The 23780-nt window shown below is 47.2% G+C and overlaps 1 protein-coding gene across 3 annotated transcripts in view; it reads left to right on the top strand.

The window, feature by feature from the left end:
* The window catches only part of VIT (vitrin), a 126848-nt gene that overhangs the window by 71177 nt on the left and 31891 nt on the right, over window positions 1-23780 (top strand). For 2 of the 3 annotated variants that reach the window (XM_036874098.1, XM_036874100.1), the window contains exons 6-8: window positions 8649-8840; window positions 20602-20646; window positions 22155-22217. In XM_036874098.1, the coding sequence (XP_036729993.1) occupies window positions 8649-8840; window positions 20602-20646; window positions 22155-22217 (300 nt within the window). The remainder of the gene's footprint in view (window positions 1-8648; window positions 8841-20601; window positions 20647-22154; window positions 22218-23780) is intronic. The other variant, XM_036874099.1, reaches the window with a different exon arrangement.

Below are 23780 nucleotides of genomic sequence, written 5' to 3'. Positions count from 1 at the left end.
GAAAGGGAAGCCTAGATGTTCTTGTTCCCAATCCCAAGCCCCTCCTGAGACCCTGTTATTCTGTCTGCCTCGTGACTCTTGCTGTCCCTGTGCCAGGAGGACCTTTGGCGAAATCAGGCGCTAGATTGTGATTCACCTCCCACCTCCCATTTGACACTCCTCAACTCTCCTCCCCTAGCCCATCCTATAAAAATATTCCCTCAGGTTGAGAGTTTAAAATGCTTTCATTATCAGGTGTAAATATTGCAAAACAGGTGAGACCCCTCCCAAGGGCATTTAAATTTTAACAGAGACCTAAGCACTAAGATAATTCCTCTGTTATTCTTATTGAGCATCTACTACATCCCAGACACTGCTCCAGGCCCTGGGGATTTACCAGCCACCAAGTGAGACAAATCACCTGCCTCAGGGGGGCTTCTACATTCTAGTGACACTTTCCATTTCGTGTGGAATGAAGCTCCTTGCTGGGATTTCAAGCCGCACTCCCTGGCAGAGGAGGACTGCGGACTGCAGCCTTCTCAGGCATGTTCAGTCACACCAGGCTTGCGGCTTGCCTCCCCAGCCCTGATATTTTTTCTTCTTTATGCCTCCGTGGTTTCCCTGATACACATTAGCATTCCTTCTCCTCGCCTGGTATCTAAACTTTCACTCCCTGGTTGGACAACAAATGGTCATTTTCAAGGCCGATCTCTATCTACTTTCAAGTTTCTCTAGTGTCGTGGAATTCAGATGGGTCCCACGGGGTCTGTGGAAGTGAGAGGTTTGCTGTTCACATATAGCCAGCCGATGACCAGAGCTCTCAGCATCCAAGAAAAGAACGTGGGGAGGGTTTTTCCATTCATCTACTGACCTGATTCAACATTCAGAAAGTCCCGTGTATGAAAACTTCACTTCCAGTTCACATCTTCATGGGCAAAATAAGGGTTGCTCATGTTAATTCTGATGGAGGTTTTATTGCCTCCTTTCTAATATTAATAAAACATAGGTGATACAGGAAAACAGAATGCCACTTGACTTTCTCATTGTAATCAACAATTCAGCAAGGGAGAGGGGTGTGGAGGCTGACTGATTTCATTGAACGCAAGAGAAACAAATCAGCAGGAGGGAGTCAACTTAACAGAACGCAACCATCTAAAACCTCTAGCTCTAGAAATAAATCGTTGTGGTTTTTTTCCTTTTTTTTTTTTTTGCAGAAGGTAAACCCCAAAAGGGTGTAACCTACCCATCATTTCTTACATATTCATCATCTAAAAGCCCAGCTGCCAAAGCAGGCAAGTGTCCACGTGTGATTTCATTTAAATCTTCTGATTTTGTAAACAGACAACATTGTGTTTTAGGGGATAGGATAAAAATGAGCAACTTAACCGGTCAAGCTCCAATGACTCCGGTAATATTTTAACAGATGCCAGGAACATGGGCGCAGAAATCAATGTGCTGAAGAGTGAGGCTTTATTTTTTGCTTTGCAATTCTGAGATTATCTCTGAGTTTGTGTCATTTTCATTCAGAATGACTGTTGCCCTGAATTCGACTGTATAGTTACTTTAGAAGATGACATGACATTCTGTGTGGAAATGTTCCCTGGCAGCTGAAAGGGAAAAGACTGTCTCTACTTACGTATGAGATGGAGGGAAGCAAAGAGGACGATGTGGCTTATGTGATAGCAGCAAGCAGCTCACCTCAACAACCCAGGCCAAAAATACAGTCTGTGAGGTTGTGCCGACCCAGCTTCCTGTGAACCACCAAGGGGGTACAGTAAAACTCAGGCCAGGAATATACCTTTTTCTAGGCTTCTGTGTGAAAGCAAGAACTATACTATGCATTATTGTCTCTTCTGGGGGAAGGCATGCTTTGATTTCTCACACAAAGAGAAGTTGTGAGTTGTTTTATGGTGGTATTTAACATTACTTCCAGAAAGTTGAAGAGCTAGCTGATTTTGTTCATGTACTTAAGGTGAACATGGTTTAAGAATAGGCAATAAAAGCTAGCATTTACTGAGCTTTCCCTGTGTGCCAGGCACTGTTCCAAGAGTTTTATCTGTATTTATTCACCCCAACAATACCATGGGTATGTACTGTTCTTAGCCCTAATTTACAGTTTGAGGAAAATGCAGTACTAGAGAAGTTTAGTAACGTGCCCTTTGCCACACAGCAAGTAAGTAGCAGAGCTTAGAATCAGATCCGGACAATCTGGCTTCAGAAACCCCTCTTTACACCATTATCCTATGTTTTCTTATGCTAATTTCAGTGTATATAAAGAATCCTGATTTGAGGTACCTTAGCATTCAAATAGGGAATGTTTTTCATTTTTCCACCCCAGTTCCTCTCCAACTATATCTTTAATGACTTCTTAATTATTCCAGTAATCTAGACCTGTTTTTGTTTGTTTGTTTTATTGCAAGGAACCACCTGTTCCGTAACCCCGCCCACAAGCTGGCAGCGGGTGGTGGTGCCCTGTGGACCATTTCTGAGATGTCACCTGTCCTCTTCTGGTGTGGGCCGGGGGAGAGGACTAGGGGACAGAGGTCTCCTTAAGTGGCTGGCCAGTTGGTGGAGGGAGAGTGTCCCTGGCCTCTCTGTTGTCTCGTCCAAGCTCTCAGTGATTTCTCAGCAGGTTTTGTGTGTGGGTATCTGGAGACGGGGGCAGTGCTCTGCTGTATCCTGGCCCCGTCTCTTTCTCTGAGTTAGGGGCCCCATCCATTGGCAGCAGCTCCTTCACACAGAGTCATGGGAGTGGCTGGGGTTCTCCTCTTCCCTTTTGGGGCCTGAGGAGAACTAGGATGGGATGAGGTTGGTCGCCTTTCTTGTCCCATCTCACCTCACCTTTGGCCTCCTGAGCCCCTCCAGCAGCACCCCTCCCCCACTTCAGGAACAGACCCCATGTTCAAGGAAGCCCTCCAGCTTCAGGGACCACATGCCAAGCACTGTTTTTCCCGTGAGAGGGGGAATACTTCTCGACTCCCAGAATATACCCCCAGACTTCCTCTTTGAGCTCCGCTCCTGCAGTGCGCCAGGTGGGCCTGTCGGTGCTGCAGCTCAGAAAGGCCAGCGGGAAACGAGGGCCTGTCCCCGCCCCCCCCCCCCACCCTGCAGGCCCCGTGGTCTTGATGAGAGGTTCTCTTGAAGCCCCTTTGTCTGGCTTGGGGAGGACAAAGCGTGAAGGAAGGAAGGGAATATCCTCTTACCCTGAACACTGCTCTCCCCCCTAGGTGGCCTCAGACCCTTCCCCCTCTTCTGGTCCTGTCCCTCTGCTGACGAGCCTGGGTCAGGTGGGGTTGGTGATGGTGCAGGTTCTGCTGGGACAGCCCCACCCATAGGAAGTTCAGTGGCACCTCTCCTCATGCAGAAAGGGGGACTGGGGCCCTCTGACTTTAGTCGTAGCCAGAATCTGGACAACGGGAAGAGTCCTGCACAACCTCCTGTGACTGAAGCCATCAATCAGCAAGTGCTTTCTCTGTGTCAGACACCTGTCCTACACAGTGACCCTGAGGCAGGGTGCCGGGTCACCCCCGTTTCAGATAAGGTTCAGCCCCTGCCCAAGGGCCCCACTCCGACCGGCCCCTACAGCACTCAAACTCTGATCGCATCCCCTCGAAGCAGGTCAAGTTGAAGGGAGAGGGGGTGGAAGGGAGAGAAAACAACTACAGCCAAATGACGACTTAGATGATAAAATCCATTGGTTTCTACGTCCTCCATAGCAGAGATCTTTTTCAAAACTTCTCTATCTGCCCCAGGCACCGTGGTCCAGCTTAGCACTGCCCACCCCAGCAGGTCTGACTCACTGACGGCCAGGAGGAGTGTGGAGGAGCCGGGGCGCCTTCTCACACTTTGCTGTCACGTACTTTATTTTTATTTTATTTTATTTTATTTTATTTTATTTTATTTTATTTTATTTTATTTTATTTTATTTTATTTTATTTTATTTTATATTTTTTGGCCACACTGCTCAGCTTGTGGGATCTTAGTTCCCCGACCAGGGATTGAACCTGGGCCCTCAGTAGTGAATGCGCAGAGTCCTAACCACCGGACTGCCAGGGAATTCCCATGCTGCTACGTACATTTAAAATTAGCAAAACATCAGGCATTGCTACTGTCAGGCATTGCTACTGTCATCTGTCCCCTCTACCAAAACATCTCCACCTTCGATGACACCATCACCATGTATCACTATCAGCCTCCTATAACAAGATTATTCATGGTTGTCAGAGCCTGAAAAATTAAGTTCATTCATTCACTCACTCATTCAATAACCATGTAGTGAGCACCTGCTCTGTGGCAGACTCTGAGCTCAGCTATAAGGATTCCAACATAAAAGGGATACTGGGGTCTCATCCAGCTTCAAGATTAGAGGAACCTCTCTTTCAAGTGACAGTCCCACCATGGAGTGAGTTTCACCAATTCAAATAAAAAATTCCAATGAGAACCGTAAAAGGGTGGCTCCCTTTGTTGCTACTCTTCCTTCAGTGATAAAATTCCTTTAGAAATGGAAGGAAGCAGAAGAAATGAAGATGTGAGGGCCAGCAGCTGCTCGGGTCCCAGCATGCCCCTGCAAGACACTTCCTGATCTCTCCAAGAATGTGAGTGAACAGGTAAATCAGGCTAGGACGACCCCCCCCAAAGCATAACAACCCTCTTTCATGGGAAATTATCTCACTCACAAAATAGGATGCATCTTGCTTTGCCGTGTGCAGCTCCTGCTGAGAAAACACATTCCTGAGATTTAAACGCTGTTCCCAAGGCAGTTAGCAACCATTAAACAGGCAGCTGGTATTTGGCTGGAGTCTCAAACTACTCTGAGCTCAATAAAAACAGGTAAGTGTCGGTTTGTAGAAGTTCCCCCAAAGCTGAGAAGGCACATTGCCGGCACCGCAACAAGAGAAGGGAAAGTAAATCTTTACTCTTGCTGAGCAAGAGTGTCAGGAAAACCCCCTCCTGACTCCCCTTGGTCATCCCTTGCCCTGGAAGAAAATCAAGCCCAAGTTTATTGTAATAAGTTTGACTGTTCAGGGACCATCTGCCCTCACTGCCAACACCCTCCAAGGCCACCCCTTCACCCTGTCTTGGGAGTAAGATTACTTCACCAGAACTCTGGAGACCTCAGGCCACCCTCTGAGGGGAACCCCATTCAGGAATCTTGAAGTGACTCATGACTTCTACTTTGTTCCCCTTTTGTGGGAGAAAGTGTGGAACTTGGCATCAAACAAATGTGGGTCCAAATCCTGGCTCTGCTACCTGCTGTCCATGTGACCTGAGACTCGTTCCTTGACCTCTTGGAGAATCTGTCCCTTGTCTTAAAAATGGGAATAGTTGGATCATTTTCAGGATTGTGATTAATATCATATGCGAATGCTTCTGTAAAAGAGGTGCATAGTAGATGCTCAGTGAATATTAAGTTTCCTGCCCTCATGTAGAACCCCGAGGCATGTTATAAGTTCTCATGGGAAGAGCCAAATCCTTCCCTGTCGCTCTGACCCCAAGGTGTTGCTGCTAAACTGGTTTCAATTTCCTTCAGTCACCTCACATTTGACACCTACTGAAAGCACTGTTTTCCACTGGGAGAGAGGGAGGCATATCACGATGATGTCAGCAGCTGTCATTTATCGAAGGCCTACCATGTGCCAAGCACTGTGTGGCCCCCTTACAGACATGACCTCTACCTGTGACAACAGTCCCCCAAGTAGGTCTGACCATCCCCATTTTCCAGCAAAGGGAGCCAGGCTCAGAAAGCTGAAGAAAGCCTAGTGGCCAGGCTGGTGAGGGCTGGAGCCAAGACTCCAGCCTGGCGCTGGCTGTGGTTCTCAAATCAGATTTCCAAGGCCCAGCCCAGATCAGTGAGTCAGAATCTCTGTGAATAGGGCCCTGGGTCACCTCCACTGTGATCCTAAGGATGACCAGGTGTAGGAAGCTGGGAGGCCCTCCTGGTGCTGTTGAGAAGGTGGTTGTCTGGAGCTGTCCTTGACCTTGTCCAAAGAGTAATACGTTACGAGTCTAAGGGAAGTTTTGAAATGTTTTCCCATGAAAATCGTTGAAAAAAGACCAAACTTCCACGTATCTGAGGTTGTACGAAGAAACTATTCTGGTGGTTTTATTTCAAATTGCTCAGAAAGAACCTGGTCCCGTGAAGAATTCACTTTGGGTCACATCAGGCATTATGCTCAGCAAGGAACTGGAAGCCTTGGGGTAGAGTATCTTCTCTATTTCCCTCTTAAAGACAGTTATATTCTGTGAAGGAGAGCAGGCAAAAACGACTAGGTCTTCTGTGGAAGATAGTGGAAGACCAGGGATTTGGCTCTGTTGGTTGAATTTATGATGTGCTTGAAAACATCTGTGTTCTAAGCAAGTAACATAAATGGCTGCCCTCAGGATATTTAATCTGCTCTCTAGCAAATCAATACCTGCAAAGGCAAACTGGGGGGGGGGGGTTCAGAAACCTCAGAATTAGCCAATGGTGTGAGAAAAAGATAAACCAGATCCTCCATAGCCAATGAGTTTAAAGTGGCAAAAATATTGACTATTTCCAAGTAGAAGTTTTATTTTTAATTTAATTAATTGCGGTTCAATTAATACTTTGCAAGTAAAATGTACTGTCAGTTTATTTATATATTTCTCTCCAAGTTAGTAATTATATCCTATTTCATAAAATATACAAGTGATTCTATTAAATGGCTTTTCCCTGTATGAACCTGGGCCTGCGTCTCCCTAAAGAGGCATTACTGCCTGGTAGCATTTACCAGAGGGTATAACAGAAGAGTACTTCAGAGAAATTAGAAACTTCCCTAGGATTTGTTATGAAAGCTCAATTCCTTTAGAGTAATGGAAATGTCATAAATCACACTAGTTTTGCCCAAGGATGGCGTGAAGACTGGCTGAACCCCCGAGGCCGCTGCCAGCTCTTTAGCAATCTGTCTGGCACAGTCTCCAGGTGGCATTAAAGGCAACCAACTGTTAGCAAACATCAGGGTAAATGAGGGATCCACTTCCTGCCTTGCCGGGCTAATGCCTGCAAGAGCAGACAGGATGGCCGAACTCCAACCCAATCCCAGGGTGCTGCGTGCTGACCTGCTCTCCCACAGGAGGTAATAGCGTCAGGGTGGGGAAATGAGCAGGTGCCAGTGCTGAGCAGTGGGTCCAAACACCCGACGCCACCTCACAGCTGTCTGCATGGCTGGACAGGGCTGTGGTCTGACACTGCCCAGCATGCTGTACAATGTCAAAGAGGAGGTTGGGTGGTTCCCATGAAGAGTGCAGCTCCTTCTATCTCAGATGCTACCCCCCTTGACCTGCTGTTCTGTGACCAAAGACGCTTCATCCCTAAGCAGAGTTAAGGCTAGAGCTGGGATGCTCTCATAGGCTGAAAAACGACCCCCGAAAACATATCCATGTCCTAATCCCTGGAACCTGTGAATGTTTCCTTATACAGCAAAAAAGGAGGAGTGGGGAGGAAGGCAGGGGGGCTTTGCTGGTGTGATTAAGTTAAGGATCTTTAGATGGGGAGGTTATCCAGGATTGTCTGGGGGCAGGGTTGTGGAAGAGACTAAATGCAATCACATGTATCCTTAAAAGAGGGAGGCAGAGGGAGATTTGACCACACAGAGGAGAAGGCCACATGGAGATGGAGCAGAGGGAGAATTGAAGATGCTGGCCTTGAAGACTGGAGGGGTGGGGCCACAAGCCAAGGAATGCCAGCAGCCACCAGGAAATGCAAGAGACAGGGAGCAGATTAGAGCCTCTGGAGGGAGCTTAGAGCCTCTGGAGGGAGCCTTAGAGCCTCTGGAGGGAGCTTAGTCCAGTGACACTGATTTCCAACTTTCAGCCTCCAGAACTGTGAGAGAATAAATTTCTGTTGTTTTAAGCCGCTGAGCACATGGTAATTTGTTAGCATCCCCAGGAAACTAATAGAGATGCACAGGTGTAGAAGTTGGCATACCTGCCATGGGTCCAGCAGACACAAGTGGCTGGTGGCTGTTGTTCCCTCCCAGGACTGCGGTGCCGTTCACTTTGGGGACCATGTTTTGTCTCCTTCTGGCGCAGACCCACGGTTCTCAATACAACGCCAAGGCCCAGTGGGCCCCGTGTCCTCATGCCCTCAACCTAACAAATTCAGACTCGTTTAAAATTACCAAAACAATCTAAATCATCACACGTGGATGAAGAGCACAATTCAGAAGAATCATCTAGATGGTCCTTACCATCTAATTAGTTCCGATACCCCATTTTATAGATGAGGAAACTGGGGTCCAGAGGAGTCAGTCGGCTAGTCATGAACCAAATCTAAACTAGCACATCTAAGACACGTTGTCTAAAATAGTGAAAGCCCTGAAAGTACGCCCTATCCCCAGGCCAACACTAACTGAAACAGCAAAAAAAAAACACGTTCATGAACCATTGCTTCTGGTGTATGGAAAATTAATTTGACAGTTAATCATGTTTGGCCTTGTCTATGTTAATGTTGTTTGGAGCTGTCTTTAAAGTATTTTGTTATTTCATCTTTGGTTTGTTTATTGGCTTATTCCTCCATCCAGATTGTACATTCCTCCACAGCAGCTAGCACAGGACTTTGCTCATAGCTAGTGTTCAAGAAATGCTTATTTCTGCCCTGAAGAGCCTACCGGCTGTTTCGTAAGACCCAGTGTAATTCCACTTTCTTACAGGTGAGACCACAAAAGCCTATCAGAGCCCATCAGCTCCCGGGACAACAGCACAGCCAGTCCCCCTGATGCAAGTACTGGGGACCGCCGCAGCTGAAGGCACCCACACCACCTTGTCAAAGCCACCCCCATCTGCAGGCTCTACCACCAGCAGCCTCAGACCACAGCCCGTGGGCCAGAGAAGCCAGGAGCTGGGTCAGTAGGTAGACTGTGTGTTGCCATGTGCTAGAAGAGTGGAAGACTGGGGTTTTTAGAGTTAGTAGCTCTGTCTGAATGCCTGTGTATGAGCCTATCTCCTACCTTTTAAGCTGGGTGAGGGGAGAGCACTGGAGACCTGGGCCAGGGGTGTGTGTCATGCCCTCCCAGATTCAAGGGGTACACCTGAGCCCAGTAATAATTCAGGACCAAGCTAAAAGCTAAGCAAACTATGTAGAAGGGACTTAATATAGATTTGAAAAAAGGACTGCTGTTAATCGTACTTGGGAAGGTAGGATATGACGTGAAACTTTCCCATTGCAAAATCCCCATTTCTCCAAAAGCTCAGTTGAAGGGATAATAGATTTCTATGTAAACACTGTTGGGTTTTGTTTTGTTTTAAGGGACAAACTGAATACTCCCGGAAGTCTTCAAATATTAGAAGCAAACAAAACAAAAAGAATCCCTTTAGGAAAAGCCAGATAGCTCAAGTTTTTATTCCTTTTCTGATTGCTTTATGTCTGCCCACTTGTATCCATTTCTTAAATCATGTTTTAGGTTTTACCAAAGTCCAGTTTATGGAATTAATCTCAGTATTACATCAAATACGACCTTAGGAGCCCATTTGATAATCCAAACACCCGTTTTACACAGGCTTCTACACCAGGCTTCCTGGGCAATGAGCACCTATACCAGCTCTGAAGGTCTTCTGGCAAGAGGGCGGGAAATTCCACAGCGGGAGCGTCCCTGTTGTCTCAAGCTACTTTTTCCAAATATTTCCCACCTGGTGCCACGTTTTCGTCCCAGGAGGAAGTGCCTAGGACTCGTTCTTTCAGCCTCACCTCCAGCTTCCTAACATCAGTGTCTTGCAGCACGACCCCTTCCCCGCCTTCCATGTCAGAGCCCAGCTCCCTAGTCATCTTTCTATTCAACAAATCCAAACACTTTCAATGTGCTAGACATTCTTCTAAGCACCTGACAAATATTAACCTATTAAATTGTCAGAACAACCTTAGAAAGTAGATACATTACTTCTAGTTTGACTAATTCATCGTACTGAGGAGGAAACCAAGGAGTAGGTCAGTGAGGCAACTGGTCCCCAGCCACACAGCTGGGAAGCAGCAGAGCCGCGATTCACGCCCGGCAGCCGGCTCTCCGTGAATCCCCTTGCAGGAGGCATCCCTGCCATAAACGAACACCCGAGGCACTAACGATGCAGCACAGAATCAGGGGCCTGACCTGCCTTGACATCAGTGGGGTGACAAGATTCGAGGGTCTTAGGCACAGCCAACTCCAGCTGTGATCGGTTAGCACCAGTAACAGAACTCACAGTTCGTTCTCTCCCTGCGCCAGGCACCCTGTATGCATGACTCGTGGAAGAAGCTATAATATAAAGTCCCCAAATAAAAATACCATACAAATGATTTCTGAAATATATTAGACACTCCCCCACCATCTTGGTTCCTTCAAAGACTTTTGAGTAGCTGAGTGTGTAGGTGTCTCCTTAGAGGATGTCAGTTTTTACATAACACATATAATTAAGCCCGGGGCATATTTATTTGGCTACACCAGGAGCTTGGAAATCCTGTTGCAAGTTGGGCCTGTGCTTATGGAAAACCTCAGGCAACTTGAAGCAGTGGCCCCCAGCCTGGCAAAGCTTCCTTATTCCTGGCCTGGGGACAGGAGCTTTGGGCAGCAGCCTCGCAGCCCATCAGTGTTCGCTCTTCATCCTGGTCCAGCACCCACGTCCATGCTGCCCCAGAGACTGCTAGACAAATATTCAGGGCAAGCACTCCGTGCAGCCTGTGCCCTAATTGCTAAGAAAGGAGCCAAACTGGCGGGGGGTAGGAAGGAAGAGAAGACTTTTTAAAATGTGTATGGCCTACTCAAAGGATTTTCTGTAGGAATGAAGAAGAGTGAAGATCGGTGTTTGAATGCCTATTTTTTTTTTTAAATAACAGCCTTATTGAGATACTCTTCACCTACCATACAATTCACCCATTTAAAGTGCACAGTTCGGGCTTCCCTGGTGGCGCAGTGGTTGAGAATCTGCCTGCCAATGCAGGGGACACGGGTTCGAGCCCTGGTCTGGGAAGATCCCACGTGCCTTGGAGCAACTGGGCCCGTGAGCCACAATTACTGAGCCTGCGTGTCTGGGCCTGTGCTCCGCAACAAGAGAGGCCGCGATAGTGAGAGGCGTGGCGCGCGCACCGCGATGAAGAGTGGCCCCCGCTTGCCACAACTAGAGAAAGCTCTCGCACAGAAACGAAGACCCAACACAGCCATAAATAAATAAATAAATAAATTTTAAAAAATAAATAAATAAATAAAGTGCACAGTTCAATGGTTTTCAGTATACTCACAGGGTTGTGCGACCATCACCACAGTCAGTTCTAGAACATTTTCATCACCCCAAAAAGAATCCCCACACCCACTGATGGTCACTCACCGTGTCCCCCTAAGCCTTCTCTCCCCCAGCCCTGGATAACCACCAGTCTACTTTCATGAATGCCTGTCCTAGTGCTTGGCTACAGATATTCGCTGTGATATTTTAGCCCAACCATATTAAATAATATTTAATATATAGATAACTTCTTTATTTCTTCAAATAGCTGAAAATATTCTGTTAATTATGAGAGCAACTCTTCTGCTGATGGACAAGCAAGTTGCTGTTGATGCATTTATGAAGTGGTTTTTTTCCTTTCATATACGTGACTATAGTCAAAAGATTCTAGAAGTGATTGTAGATGGGGCGTGCAAGCAAAACCTGATTCATTTATTCATTCAAAACCATTTCTTGAGTGCCCACTGTGTGTCAGGCACCATTTTAGGGTCTTGGGCTACGTCGGTGAACACATCCCACCAAGATCCCTGCAGCAGGACACCTGAGAAGTGTGAGCTGGAACAGGAGCAGCCTGCATTTGGGGGTCTATGAGTCGTCTTTGCTCTACGATGAGGTAAAGATGCCCTTTCAGACAGGACACAGGAACTTGGAGGGAGTCCAGGAAAGAATAGAAACTTTGTAGTAGGAAAAGCAAGGTGTTCCCCCAGCCCTAGCCCACGAAGAGGAGCTGATGTAGGTGGCAGGACTCCAAGGAAGACGGGGCTGGACACCAAGGCCACTTCATGGCCCCCTAACTGCCCCACGGATGTGCAAACCCAACAAGGCAGAGAGGAGCATGGGACAAGTCAAGGCTGGGGCTCGGGGAGCCAAGAGCCACAGTGACGGAGACCACCCACAGGGCAGAAGCGAGGCTGTTCACGGGAGAGCCTGCCAAGGACTACCTCGGCACCCAGCGGAGCCAGGAGGTCGCAGGGCTGCATCCCGGGGCCAGAGGGGGCAGCCTGGAGAATGAGCTCCATAGTTACGCTGAGCAAAGAGTTCTGGAAAAGATGGAGAATGCCTCAGGCCCAGCTGCAGGGCCTGCTGAATCTACCACAGGCTTGGAAGGTGGAACGTGGCTTCGCCTGGCATTGTTTTCCTGGTCTGGTTCGTCTCAAGAAGTGCCATGGTTGCCTCCGCTGATCTAATATATCATCAGAATGTCCACCTTGAAGGGTAAACCAGGGAGGGGAGCAGAGCACTACCTAGTGGCAAGGCATGGTGATGCACCTTTCTACTCCATGCCACCCCCTGACCAAGGGCAGCTAAGGAGGAGGAAGTGGTGAAACCTGGGACAGGAAGGAACCAGCATCTACAACTGCCCATCCCTTCCACGTGCAATTTCCCTTCTCACCAACATGTATCTCATCTCTGAATGTTTATCTTCCTTAAGGTGTCAGGAGAAGGTTTTTCTTAAAATCCAGTCTTCCAAAATAGTAAGACAAATATTCCAAAAGAAAAATGGGTGAAGGCCTTGACCAGGCAGGCCACGGAAGAACTATCAATGGCCCATAAATATAACAGAAGGCGTTCAACTTCCCCAGGAGTCAAATAAATGCGAAGTAAACAATAAGATGTCATTTTTCACCAATTAACATTGGATATTGATAAAACACAGTTTGGGCCCGAGTATGGAGAAATGACTCAGCATTTGCACTTACAGGAATATATCCTAAGGTAATTATCAGCCAAAGTCAAAAGAAGCCTGGACACAGATGTTGTTCATGATAGAAAAATAGACGGAGATGGTTTAATCGTCCATTGTCAGAACAGTTAAAGAAATTACTATACAGCTATTAAAATATGCGCACTTACTGACAGAAGATTGGTCTGTGACAGGTTGTTAAGTCAAAGAAGCAGGCTACAAAACAGGATGGGTACCAATCTCATGTTTTATAATTATGTTTTTGCACATGAGAACATGTGCATAGAAAAAGGGATAGAACACTATATACCAAAATTGTAAACCAGCCACTGCTGTACAGAGGGATTGCAGATGATTCCTTACTATCCATAGTGTATATTTTGACAGTTAGCCTGTGTTCACTTTATAACTAGAAAACAGAGCTATTTTGAGTTTGTGTCCAAATAATTCGAATGAAGACGAAGGGCATGAAAAGTTATGGCAGATAGATTTGATTCTAAGAAAAACTGATATTTTCCCATGACCTCTTATCTCTTCCCTTCCATGAAACTTGGTTCTTTCCCTCAGCTGCTTTTTATGTGGTCCCCTTTCCCCAAAAATGGACTTTGCATCTCTCTTTACAGAATCTCCCATCTCCCTCCTCCCTTTTAAAGCCTTGCTTCAGAAAAATTGCCCAGTGAATAATGGATGCTGAAGTGTATTTGATTCTCCCACAGAGTAATCAAGGATAACCCATTGTGTACCGTTAAAAATGACTGAAAGCTAATGCTATTTGCATCAATACCATGTTAATGCAGTTTAAGCAAATTGCTAAATGTTAAGTGACATTTCTATTGAAGAATTACTTTAACCACCTCAGGAGTGGCACAGCTGAATTATTGTAAGAATAATGAAGTATAAAGAAATATGGCACTTTAGTAAAAGATGCTTACTTTGACAGTTGTGAAGTACAAGGGTTACTGTTACCTGGAATTTTCAGTTAGTGTTTTGAGTTAAATCCATTTTTTTTTTTTTTCCCCATTTCAATGCCTCCTCCAGGGCAGGTTCAGACCACCCAAGGACAAACTTTACCTTGGTTCTGACCTTGGTAATGTCTTACTAGGATGGATCAAGGAAAGAATGAGAACAGTTAGATTAAAATTCATGCTCTGACCAGTCAAATGTTATTACAGATTTCTGGTCCACCACCACCTACACTAACAGCCAAAATAGCCCCTGAACTAATCCAGGTAGGAACCTGAACTAATCCAGGTAAGAACCTGAACTCACCTTTCTAGCTACTGACGAAAGTTAAGCTTGTTTACATGGGGTTTGTCTTTCCAAATCCTTGTCATTGGACTCAGATTTGGACAGAAAGCATTAAACCAGATATGCCAACAAAAGATACTGCTCAAGGGCCCAACTTGTAAGGAAAGTAAGGAAGCCGTTAAATAAGCAGAGCTTTCACAATCGCCATTCCCCAGAGGCAATTTTGTGGAGGTTGTGATAGAAATTCCTAAGGATTCAGTAACTAGGCTCTTACAAACCTGAAAAGGGATACTCTCTCGGGTTTATACTTGAGGAACAAGGGTCAAAGAAAGAGAGAAATTTTTATCATTTCCCAGGAAAGGGCAGAGCCAATTTTGCCTGAGTAGTTCTGTGATATGGGGAATAGAAATACATTCTCTCTCCAGGAATTCTCCTATGAATTACGACACTCCCTTGGCTCCCCTTTCTTCACTTCTGTGTGCATCTCTTCAAGGTTTGGCCCAAGAACTGGGAATGCAGAGAGAAGAAACAAGTTCTCTTCTCTGAGACGCTGTTGAGGCCTGCAGAGATGAGAAAGAAAAATCTCACCCGGTTAGATGCTTTCCACAAACTCTGCTTGGGGCCTGGGCCATGAGTTGACAGACTTGAGAGACAATTTCCTTTGTAGCTTCGGGGCACTAGGAACAGAAGAGTCTAGGCCTTTCTCTTGCTGGGGGATACCTGTCTGTCCTCCACAAGTTCAAAGAGTCCTAGAGACTGTAGGTTCTGTTTTGCTTTGATTCCAGATGGGAGTAGGGGCTCCACCGGATCCCCTGGACAGGGCTAAGAGCTTCTGTGGCTTCACAACTGCACCTCTGGCAACGTACATGCTGCTGTTCAGGACAAAGGGCTTAAGGATCAGATCGCTGGGCAGGCCAAGGACTCCAAGGCCATTTTAGACCCTAACAGGCCCATGGGACAGTTCAGGCAGCCAAGCCTGGGGCACTACTTCCTCTAGTGCCCTTGGCCAGGATCTGTGCCTCCTCTGCAACCCCCAAAAGTAGAGCCAACCACAGAAAGCTCGGCTTACTTCCAAGGCACTTTCATCAGGGGGCAAAATAAGAGAAAGCAGACTGCTGGTTGCATGTAAATCAACTGACCCTGTGTAATCCCCCCGGGTATCCAAGGGCAGGGTTCTCCGGAGCTGCTTTCCAGAAACTGGCGAGGCTGCTCTCTGCTTGCCGTCCCTGCTCCGCCGCACTAACAAACACCTTCTCCCCGCACCTGCCGGCCTCCGCCGCTCACCTCCAGGTCATGCCAAGTTGTTTTAACCCTAGTAAGCATCTCTTTGCTCTGTCCCTTCTCAGTGCGTCGAGAGTACGTCTCTGCCAGTCCAGACACCCAAGGGCTGTCAGGGGTTTGGGTCGGCTGGAGAGGCAGCCCGCCCCCCCCCGCTCCCGTGCCACCCCAGGACCCGCCTCCGGGACACAGAGCAAAGACCCAGACACACGTCGCCAATCAGACTCGGCTTGGGGCATGATGGCAACAAGGCGCTTACTTGACCTCCAGCTCGTGTTTTTCCTGCCCAGCAACCCGAGGCTGTTTTGAGCATTTGATCCCACTCCCTTTTTATAACCCTTCATAACCTTCCCCCTGGGTCTGTAGCTCTGAGCCTCCCTTTCTCTCCACGCTCCAGTAACTAACGAAAGCTCTATCTCGTTGACTGACCGCACAGATGCTCCCAGCTCCTTTCTCAGCCTCAAATCCTACCCCTTTCTGCGGCTCCTCCCCCTCCACCGTCACCCCTGCAGCTTTGCTTTGAGCGCCTCAGACCCTCCCGCGGACCCCCGCGTGCCCCTGCCTTGGGGCCCCTCCTCCCCCAAGGCACACAGGCCTGGACAGTGGCGAAGCCCCGCGCTTGCTCCCGCAGGCCGGGAAGCACTTGCACGCGGGGTCTTAGCTACCCTTCGACCGGCTCTCACTTCCCACATAACCGTGCATTTCAGACAAGTCACCCAATTCCTCAGCTAGAAAATCAGCAGATCGTAGAACTGGAAAGAATTGTATAAAGTGCCTCTGATCTAACTTCCCACCAAACCAATGCGTCCCTTATGGCATGACAGAGACCTTTGCCCTGTGTAGGATAACTTCCCAGTCCCATTGTTAGGCATACCATCTAGAACTTAAGCCCGCTGCTCCTAATGTTTCTAAACTAGTACTTCTCAAAGTGTGGTCCGGGGACCTGCTTTCAGGCCTTCTCTGAGACCCTCACTTCTCTGCATACATAACTGCGTGAGGCCAGATTTTCTTCATACCCTTCAACAAAAATGAGATTTCACCACAGATCGACTGAAGGAACTGACATCAGATTCTAGCTGCCTTCTATTACGTCAGACACTGAAGAAATGCGCCACCCTTCTCATTGAATGCTTTTGTTTCAGAAAACAGTTATATTTCATAAAAAATATTAGAATAGAATAGATAGGTCTATTGTTATTTTGAAGTGAATAAATAGTGAAATAGATGGATAGTTAATACTCTGTTTCGGATGAGAGGATGCACAGTTTTAATTTCTAACATGAGAAAAATCAGTAGACGTAGCCAATACAAACAGAGGCTCTTTGGGGGTCTTCAATATTTTTAAGAGCATAAATTAGCGAGTCTTTCAAATATATGAAAGTAGCCTTCACGTCCTCCGTTATGTCTCATCTTTTCTGGGACAAATTCCTCTCATCCCTCCAGCAGGTCCTTACGTGACTCAGCATCACACCCTCGAGCTAAACCACAGTCCGTCAGTGAGTGAGAGCAGGGCACTCAGAGCAGGACACGACGCCTCAAGGGCTGTGCCTGGGAATTGCCTCTCGCCCTAAACACGCCGGTTCCATGAAAACATCCCAAGTTCCTTGTGGGGGGGAGGTTCTCTCTCATCATCCGTTCATCTCCTGCTGAACTGGCAATCACTCAAGTTCCCAGGGTTTTTTCTCAGGTATTTCTACAGAAGCAGGTCACCCCAATCCTTAAGTCTTCCTGAATTTTAATTCTGTCATTGAATATATTAACAATCCTTCCAACCTCTCTGTCATCCACCAAATTGATTAACATGCCACCTGTCTCCTTTCCAGTCACTGATAAAATTACATCACATGGGACGGAATCTCATGAGCCCCATTAAATACCCCATCTGTGTTTAGGGCAAACCATTAACAGACCCAGGCAGCTATGTAGGGACCTAATGATGTTGTCGTCGGCCTCAATATTTCATCCTCTCCTCCACGGGACACCGAACTTATGACCCCGAGTGATTCCTGCTTCCTCCTCCCACTATGCTTTCTGCCCACAGGTGTAACTTGACACGTCCCCAATTTAAGCCACCGCTTCCACTGCAGGGGAACTGTTCTTTAATTTTAAAAAAATTTACTGAGCGTACTATATGTCAGACACTGTGCTGTTAGAACTACAAAGATGACTCAGATATTTTCAGATTCTAGAATTCTGGGGCCTCCTCCAGCCCCCATAGGCAGGCCCCTGCCCCTCTTACCGGGACCCTCTGAGACGGGACTGGAGTGACTGAAGCTAAACAACTCGGGGACATTTCCTTGGAACCATCCTGTTGCTGCCTGGCTTCACAGTACCATGAGCTCTGTTTGATCAGATAAGCTTCACTGGCCTGGAAACCTAACAGTGGAATTGATGTTGTTTCCATGAGAAGAGGCTGCCAAACAAATATTCCACACGGAGCTTTGGAGGGAATCCACCTGTAAACCCGGGACTGCTGACGCATCGCCGGCCTGACAGCCCCTGCCCAGGACCTCTGACTGTCCTCAGCCTTCTCTGACAGCCCTTGTGCGTCGGGCTGCAGGCACGAGGCTCCTCTGGCACAGCTGCAGCTGCTCTCCGAGTGCCCCCATCTCACTGCAGCCAGAGAAAGTTCTCCAAGGGAAATGTGCAGCCCTCGGGACATGAAGCCAGGCCCCAGAAGGGGGGTGTGCAGAGTCCCCTGGTTCCAGGGGCTGCTGCCTCTCAGACGACCACCTCCTCCTAAAAACTGCACCGGGAGTCACCGGGGAGAAGCCGGGGGGCTAAAGGGTCACCTGTGCTTCTGCCCCATAAAATTTGAGAGCCCTAAGGGCCTCCCTTAGGGGGCTCCCACTTGGGTCCCGGGCTGGTGACTTCCAGATGTGCAGGGAACAGAAGGAGCTGTAACCAGTGCAAAGGTCGTCACGGATCTTAAAACAGGAATGTTCTGGGCCCTCACGCTTCGTGTGCGTTACAGGTGTAGTTCCAGGCCTAGCTTTTCCGTGGCCTCACCCAGTACCCTGAGATGCTGAGGCGACCATGACGCCTCCCGTGTGATAAACAGGTGGTGATTACATGCAGGTGGAGCCTGCCTGCCTGGGCTTAATGTTCTGTTCTGCCACTCCGTGTGCGTCGGTTTCCTCACCTGTAAAGTGGGATCATAGCTGTACCTGACCCACAGGGTTATTGTGACTTAATGCTCAGAAGGAGCTTGGTCAGTGCATGTTCAAAATCAATACCTCTCTTAGACACTGACTGTATCTATAAGGTGACCGAGCCAGGATTATCACAAAAATAATTAGCTGTTTTTTTACGAGCACCTTTTACACTTTTCAGAGTGATTTTATATACATTTACCTTCATGTGAGGCAGGGCAGGCGAAGTCCCTATGAGCTCGGCTTTACGCAGGAGAAAACTGGAGATCAGAGAAGGTAGGTGAGCCCCCCAGATCCCCAGCTAGTGTTTTCGTAGACTCAGGATGCGTCTTCTGACTTCTGTTCTCCCCACACCACGCCCTCAGACCTCAACACCAGAGCACAAATGTTCTCACAAATCTACTTCTCATTACTACCAAATCCCAGAACACCAAGTCTGAGCTGTCCAGATATTTTTTCAGCCTTTGGCTTTTGGAGGAAAGCGATTTGGTTCAAACTTGTCCCAAACAAATGAAAGTGGCATGGACAGAAGGACAGGCCTCCAGGACAGGAGTAAGAGGCTTGAAAATCCTTCATGTCAGAGAACGGTTTATCTCCTGCCAAAGTAATAGAGCCTCCAGCATTCTAATCCTTCCTCACACCCAAGGGTGCTGAAAGCCTTGGGCAAAAACTGAGACGTCACCAGCACCTTTTTTTAAGGAAAAGGGCAAAGCGCATATTTTTACCAGTAGGTGGCGATAGAGTAATGAGGCTAAAGAAGCTGAATGTTTAAACATATACATCATAAATATTTTGAACTTGGAGATCATCCCACCCAAACTGCTAATGTTACTCAAAAAGGAATTGAGGTTCATCGAGGGCATGTGACTTGCTCAAGGTCCTACACCTGGTTAATGGCTGAGCCAAATTAAACTCAGTTCTCACCATTAACCCAGAACCTGCAAGAACACAGACTATCTTTCAAAATAGCCTGGCATCTTTTAATCACGCAAAAGAAAATACCACTTCATTTGAGTGTGTTAATAATTGCAGTGTGCTGGAAAGCTGATGGCCTTTAAGAAATGAAACAGTTGGTTATGCTCTCAGCCTTGAGAGCTAAAGGCAAGGGGAGAGGGGAGGGAATGAGAGAGGGAGAGAAACAGCCATTAGGGTGTCCTTACGAGGCTTCCTAATATGTTTGTGCTGCCTCTGAGCCCCTCCCAGCCATAATTCTCCAAAAGAGATCAGGGACTATTGGGTAAGAATCTCCCCTTTCCGACCACCGCTGCCACTTCATCAGCACTGGTTTGTGGTGAAGGGCATTAAACAGATGGGATGCCAGGTGCCACTTTGCTCTATTCTGCTTGAGGCACACCATGAGAAGCAGAGCCTCGGGAAATGAGTGGACCGCCTGCTCCCTGAAGGGGCCAGATTTGTTCTGTGTGGTTCTAAGGAAAGAAACACAAACAGATGGGTAAGGCAAATGTACCCAGAATGATGCTGGGCATATTTTGGGTGCTTATTGAGTGTGATGGGTGGATGGGTGGATGGAAGGATAGATGGGTGGATGGAAGGATAGATGGGTGGATGGAAGGATGGATGGGTGGATAAAGATTTCATATTGATACAGTGAAAAGTTTTCTCAAAGTCTCAATAGTCCAAGAAGAAATGCACTACTTTGGTTGCAAATGTAATGAGTTCCCTCTCTCTGGAGGTATCCAAGCACCAGCCAGCCACTCGCTTAGGTAGAGATGTTATTGAAGCAGGTTAGGAGGTTGGTTCAAATTGAATGAGCTTTTAGGTCCCCTTGAATTCCAGGATTCCTATTATTCCGTGACTCTTGGTGCACAGGCAAAGGAAGAAAAGAGTAAAGATGTTTTCGTCTTTGGCTTTAAGAGCTTTAAATGAGAAAATCCCACAGATTTCAGGTTGCTTCATCCCAAAGTCTGGTCTCATGCTTTTTTACTGAACTTTCTGCCACAGTTAGAAAACATTATCATCCTGGCAGTTCACTTGAGAGCTTCTGCTGGTTTCATCTAAGTAATGAGTTTGTTTCTTTTTAATTTTGAAAATCAGGGGAAACTGAATTGTGGAAACCTGGATCGGTGCTTCTAGATGCAGGTAATTATACAGCCCATCCTCCTGGCCGTGACTAGATCAAGATTCGTACAGCAGGTGGCACAGAGACTAAGCTCAGCTAGAGAAGGCTTTCCAACAGTGTCACCTCCGACATTAGGGTCTGGTGACCATGCGAAGGGCCCACTGAAACTCCTACAGGGAGGCCTGGGTAAGGGACAAGACTGGATCACTAAGGGGGAAGGAAATGTGAAGACAAAAAAGCAGAAGGGAGTGAGTTCCAGGCCCCCAAAATGGGTTAGACCCTCACTCCGTCTGGGAGCACACTTTGACTTCCTTCTGTTTCTTCTTCCTTCTTTGCAAATGGGATTCAGATTTTCCCTTCACATGAATGAATGTTGTTCCCTGTTTACTGCGTTAAGTGTTTGAAACTTCAACAGCAAATGCGGCCTTCTGACTCTTGGTTCAAAGGCAGATTTTGCTGGTGGGTGGGTGAGGGGGAGATGGAGGAGAGGACTCGGGCCTCTGGACATGTATTTCTTCCCCTCCCGGAGCTCCTGGCTGAGAAATGTCATTCGTGAATTTTTTAAATGATGTGACGAAGTGGGATGAGCAAGCTGACCTTTAATGGGAAGATGAAATCATGTGCCTTGCAAATTGGAAAAACTAACAAGCCAGGAGAAAGCTCACCACAGCCAGGAGCGAGCAGAGCCCTTAGCACCTCCCTCCACTGGGGGAGACTCTCAGTGGCGCTACCCAGCATCCCAGAAACGGGGAGACTCACTTCTGGTTGGTGCTGCAAGTTTCACTCTGCCTAGGAAACTCATTGGCCTTACCAAGCCTAAAAAGACTCATATTTATTGTCTTTATTTCCTTATATGATATATTTGTGAACTTGGCTCCCAGGTAAACAGCTCTGAAGAAGACCCTTGAGGCTGAAATTCAACTCACATACACCCCCTCTCAAAGCCCTAAACCCTTTTGCATCTGTACTCTGGTCTCAGACTGCTGGAGGGGAAGGGAAGCATTATAGACCCTCTTATTTGTTTGAGTTGCTTGTATCTCATCTCTTCCCCTCCAGTCTACACCGAACCCCCATTAGACTGTCCTCAGTCTCACTCATCTTTGTTCATCAACTCAGTCACTGAATGTTGACTGAGGACCACACGAAAGGTTCACGTGATGAGTGAGACACGTGCCCTGACCTCAAGATTTTCAGAATTTTACAGAGGGATAATTTACACCGGCAAAGTGCTTAATGCTTTCAGATAAGGAGACTATGGCTATCTCCTAACGGGCAGTAGGGGACAAATCTCAAGTCTCCTGACTTCAAATGCCTGTAAGCACCCAGGGGAGTACTGTGTCTCTAGTAGGCTGTCGGTAAGTATTCATTGATTCTTCTCTCTTAAGATGGGGGTGTTATGGAGACGAGCACACTTAGTAAGCCAAGCCCCCTGAGCTGAGTGTGAATATCCATTTTGTCCCCATCCCTGGGGTGAGGCCAGATGCTTCCTGTTCTTGTAAGTCACCAAAAGTTTTACTGCTCTTTCCAGGATTTGTTCCAAAAAAAGAATTAAGCACACAGTCTTTGGAGCCAGTATCCCAGGGAGATCCAAGTAAGTTGATTGACAACTAGAAACCCACAGTGGCTTTGACATCTGATCTGCTCTCTCTCCCCTCTCCGCACTCACTCCCACCCTAACCCGCCTCTCTCCTACTCTGGATCTATTTATCTCCTCTCTTCTGTCACTTTGTTCTAAGGGGAAAGGGAAGCTTTGGAAGGATTTACACTATCTATGTGCAAGAGGATCAGATGTTTAAAACATTGCTATGGCAACAGGGTGGGGTGGAGTGGGGCGACAAGGCGGATGAAAGGAGGAGACTCGCTTGCCAGCGAGGACAGTGGTCCAGTGGAGATGATGGTACACAGAGCTCAGAGAGGGAAGCACAAATGGAGAGAAATGGGCAAATTCAAGAGACAGAGAAGGAAGAATCCAGAGGGTTAGAGGTAGAAGTGCGAGAGAGGGAGCCATTAAAGATGATTTGGACAACTAGGGCAAATGGTGCTGCCATGAGGACCACTGGGGACCGAGCACATTGGGGCAGGAGAGTGTTTACATCTATCATCTTCTGTAAGACGTTTGGTCTAGCAGAGAGTTAACTACCCAGATCTGACATTCTGAAAGCACAGCCCAGCCAGAAATTTAGAGTTGGACGATGATGAGCCATAGCTCAAAGCCAAAGCTGTCAGAACAGAAAATGTGACCTAGGGAGACAGGATAGAGTAAGAAGAAACAGACGACTTAAACCTGAAGACCTTTAAGACTAACTTGGTGGAAGAGAAGCCACCTGAGGATACCAGAAAGAAGGGACCAGAGAAAAAGAGGAAAACCAGGAGGGAGCTGTGTGTTGCAAGCCAAGGAGAGCACCTGCAAATTCTCCCAGAAAGTTGCGACAAGTCCGCCACCAATGGGCTGTGAGTCTCAACTCACCTCTGGGTGAGAATCACCTGAAGACTAACGTTTTTTGGGGGGTTTTTTTTTGGCATGGACCATTTTTAAAGTCTTGATTGAATTTGTTGCAATACTGCTACTGTTTTATGTTTTGGTCTTTTGGCCGCAAGGCATGTGGGATCTTAGCTCCCCGACCAGGGATCAAACCCGCAACCCCTGGCATTGGAAAGCGAAGTCTTAACCACTGGACCACCAGGGAAGTCCCACCTGAAGACATTTTTAAAAATGAAAGATACCAATTCCTGCCTCATACCTACTGAATCAGTCTCTCTCTAGCTCTTGCTACTCAAAGTGTGGTCTGAGGACCAGCAGAATTGACGTCGCCTGGGAGCTTGTTAGAACTGCAGAACCTCAGACTCGCCCCCAGATCTACTGAATCAAGCAATTCCTTTGCATGCTAGCCCTTGAAAAGCACCGCCTGGAGTGATTCCCAGGCATCTTTATTTATTGAAGCTGCATAAGCAACTCTGATACTTATCCAGGGTTAAGAAACACTGGCCTAATATACTGACCAACAAAAAGCGTTAATCTATAAAATTGTATCACGTTGAAGAAAACCAAAGCAATTAAGAAAATTGGTAGATTGATTACTGTAGACACTCTGTCTTACCTTTTCTTCCTCCTGCTGCAACCTCAGTGACCGTAATAAATTGCTCATGCTGGACA

Source organism: Balaenoptera musculus, chromosome 13 (genome assembly GCF_009873245.2).
Source record: "Balaenoptera musculus isolate JJ_BM4_2016_0621 chromosome 13, mBalMus1.pri.v3, whole genome shotgun sequence".
In the NCBI taxonomy this organism is placed as follows: domain Eukaryota; kingdom Metazoa; phylum Chordata; class Mammalia; order Artiodactyla; family Balaenopteridae; genus Balaenoptera; species Balaenoptera musculus.
This window is presented reverse-complemented; position numbering and strand designations above follow the sequence as displayed.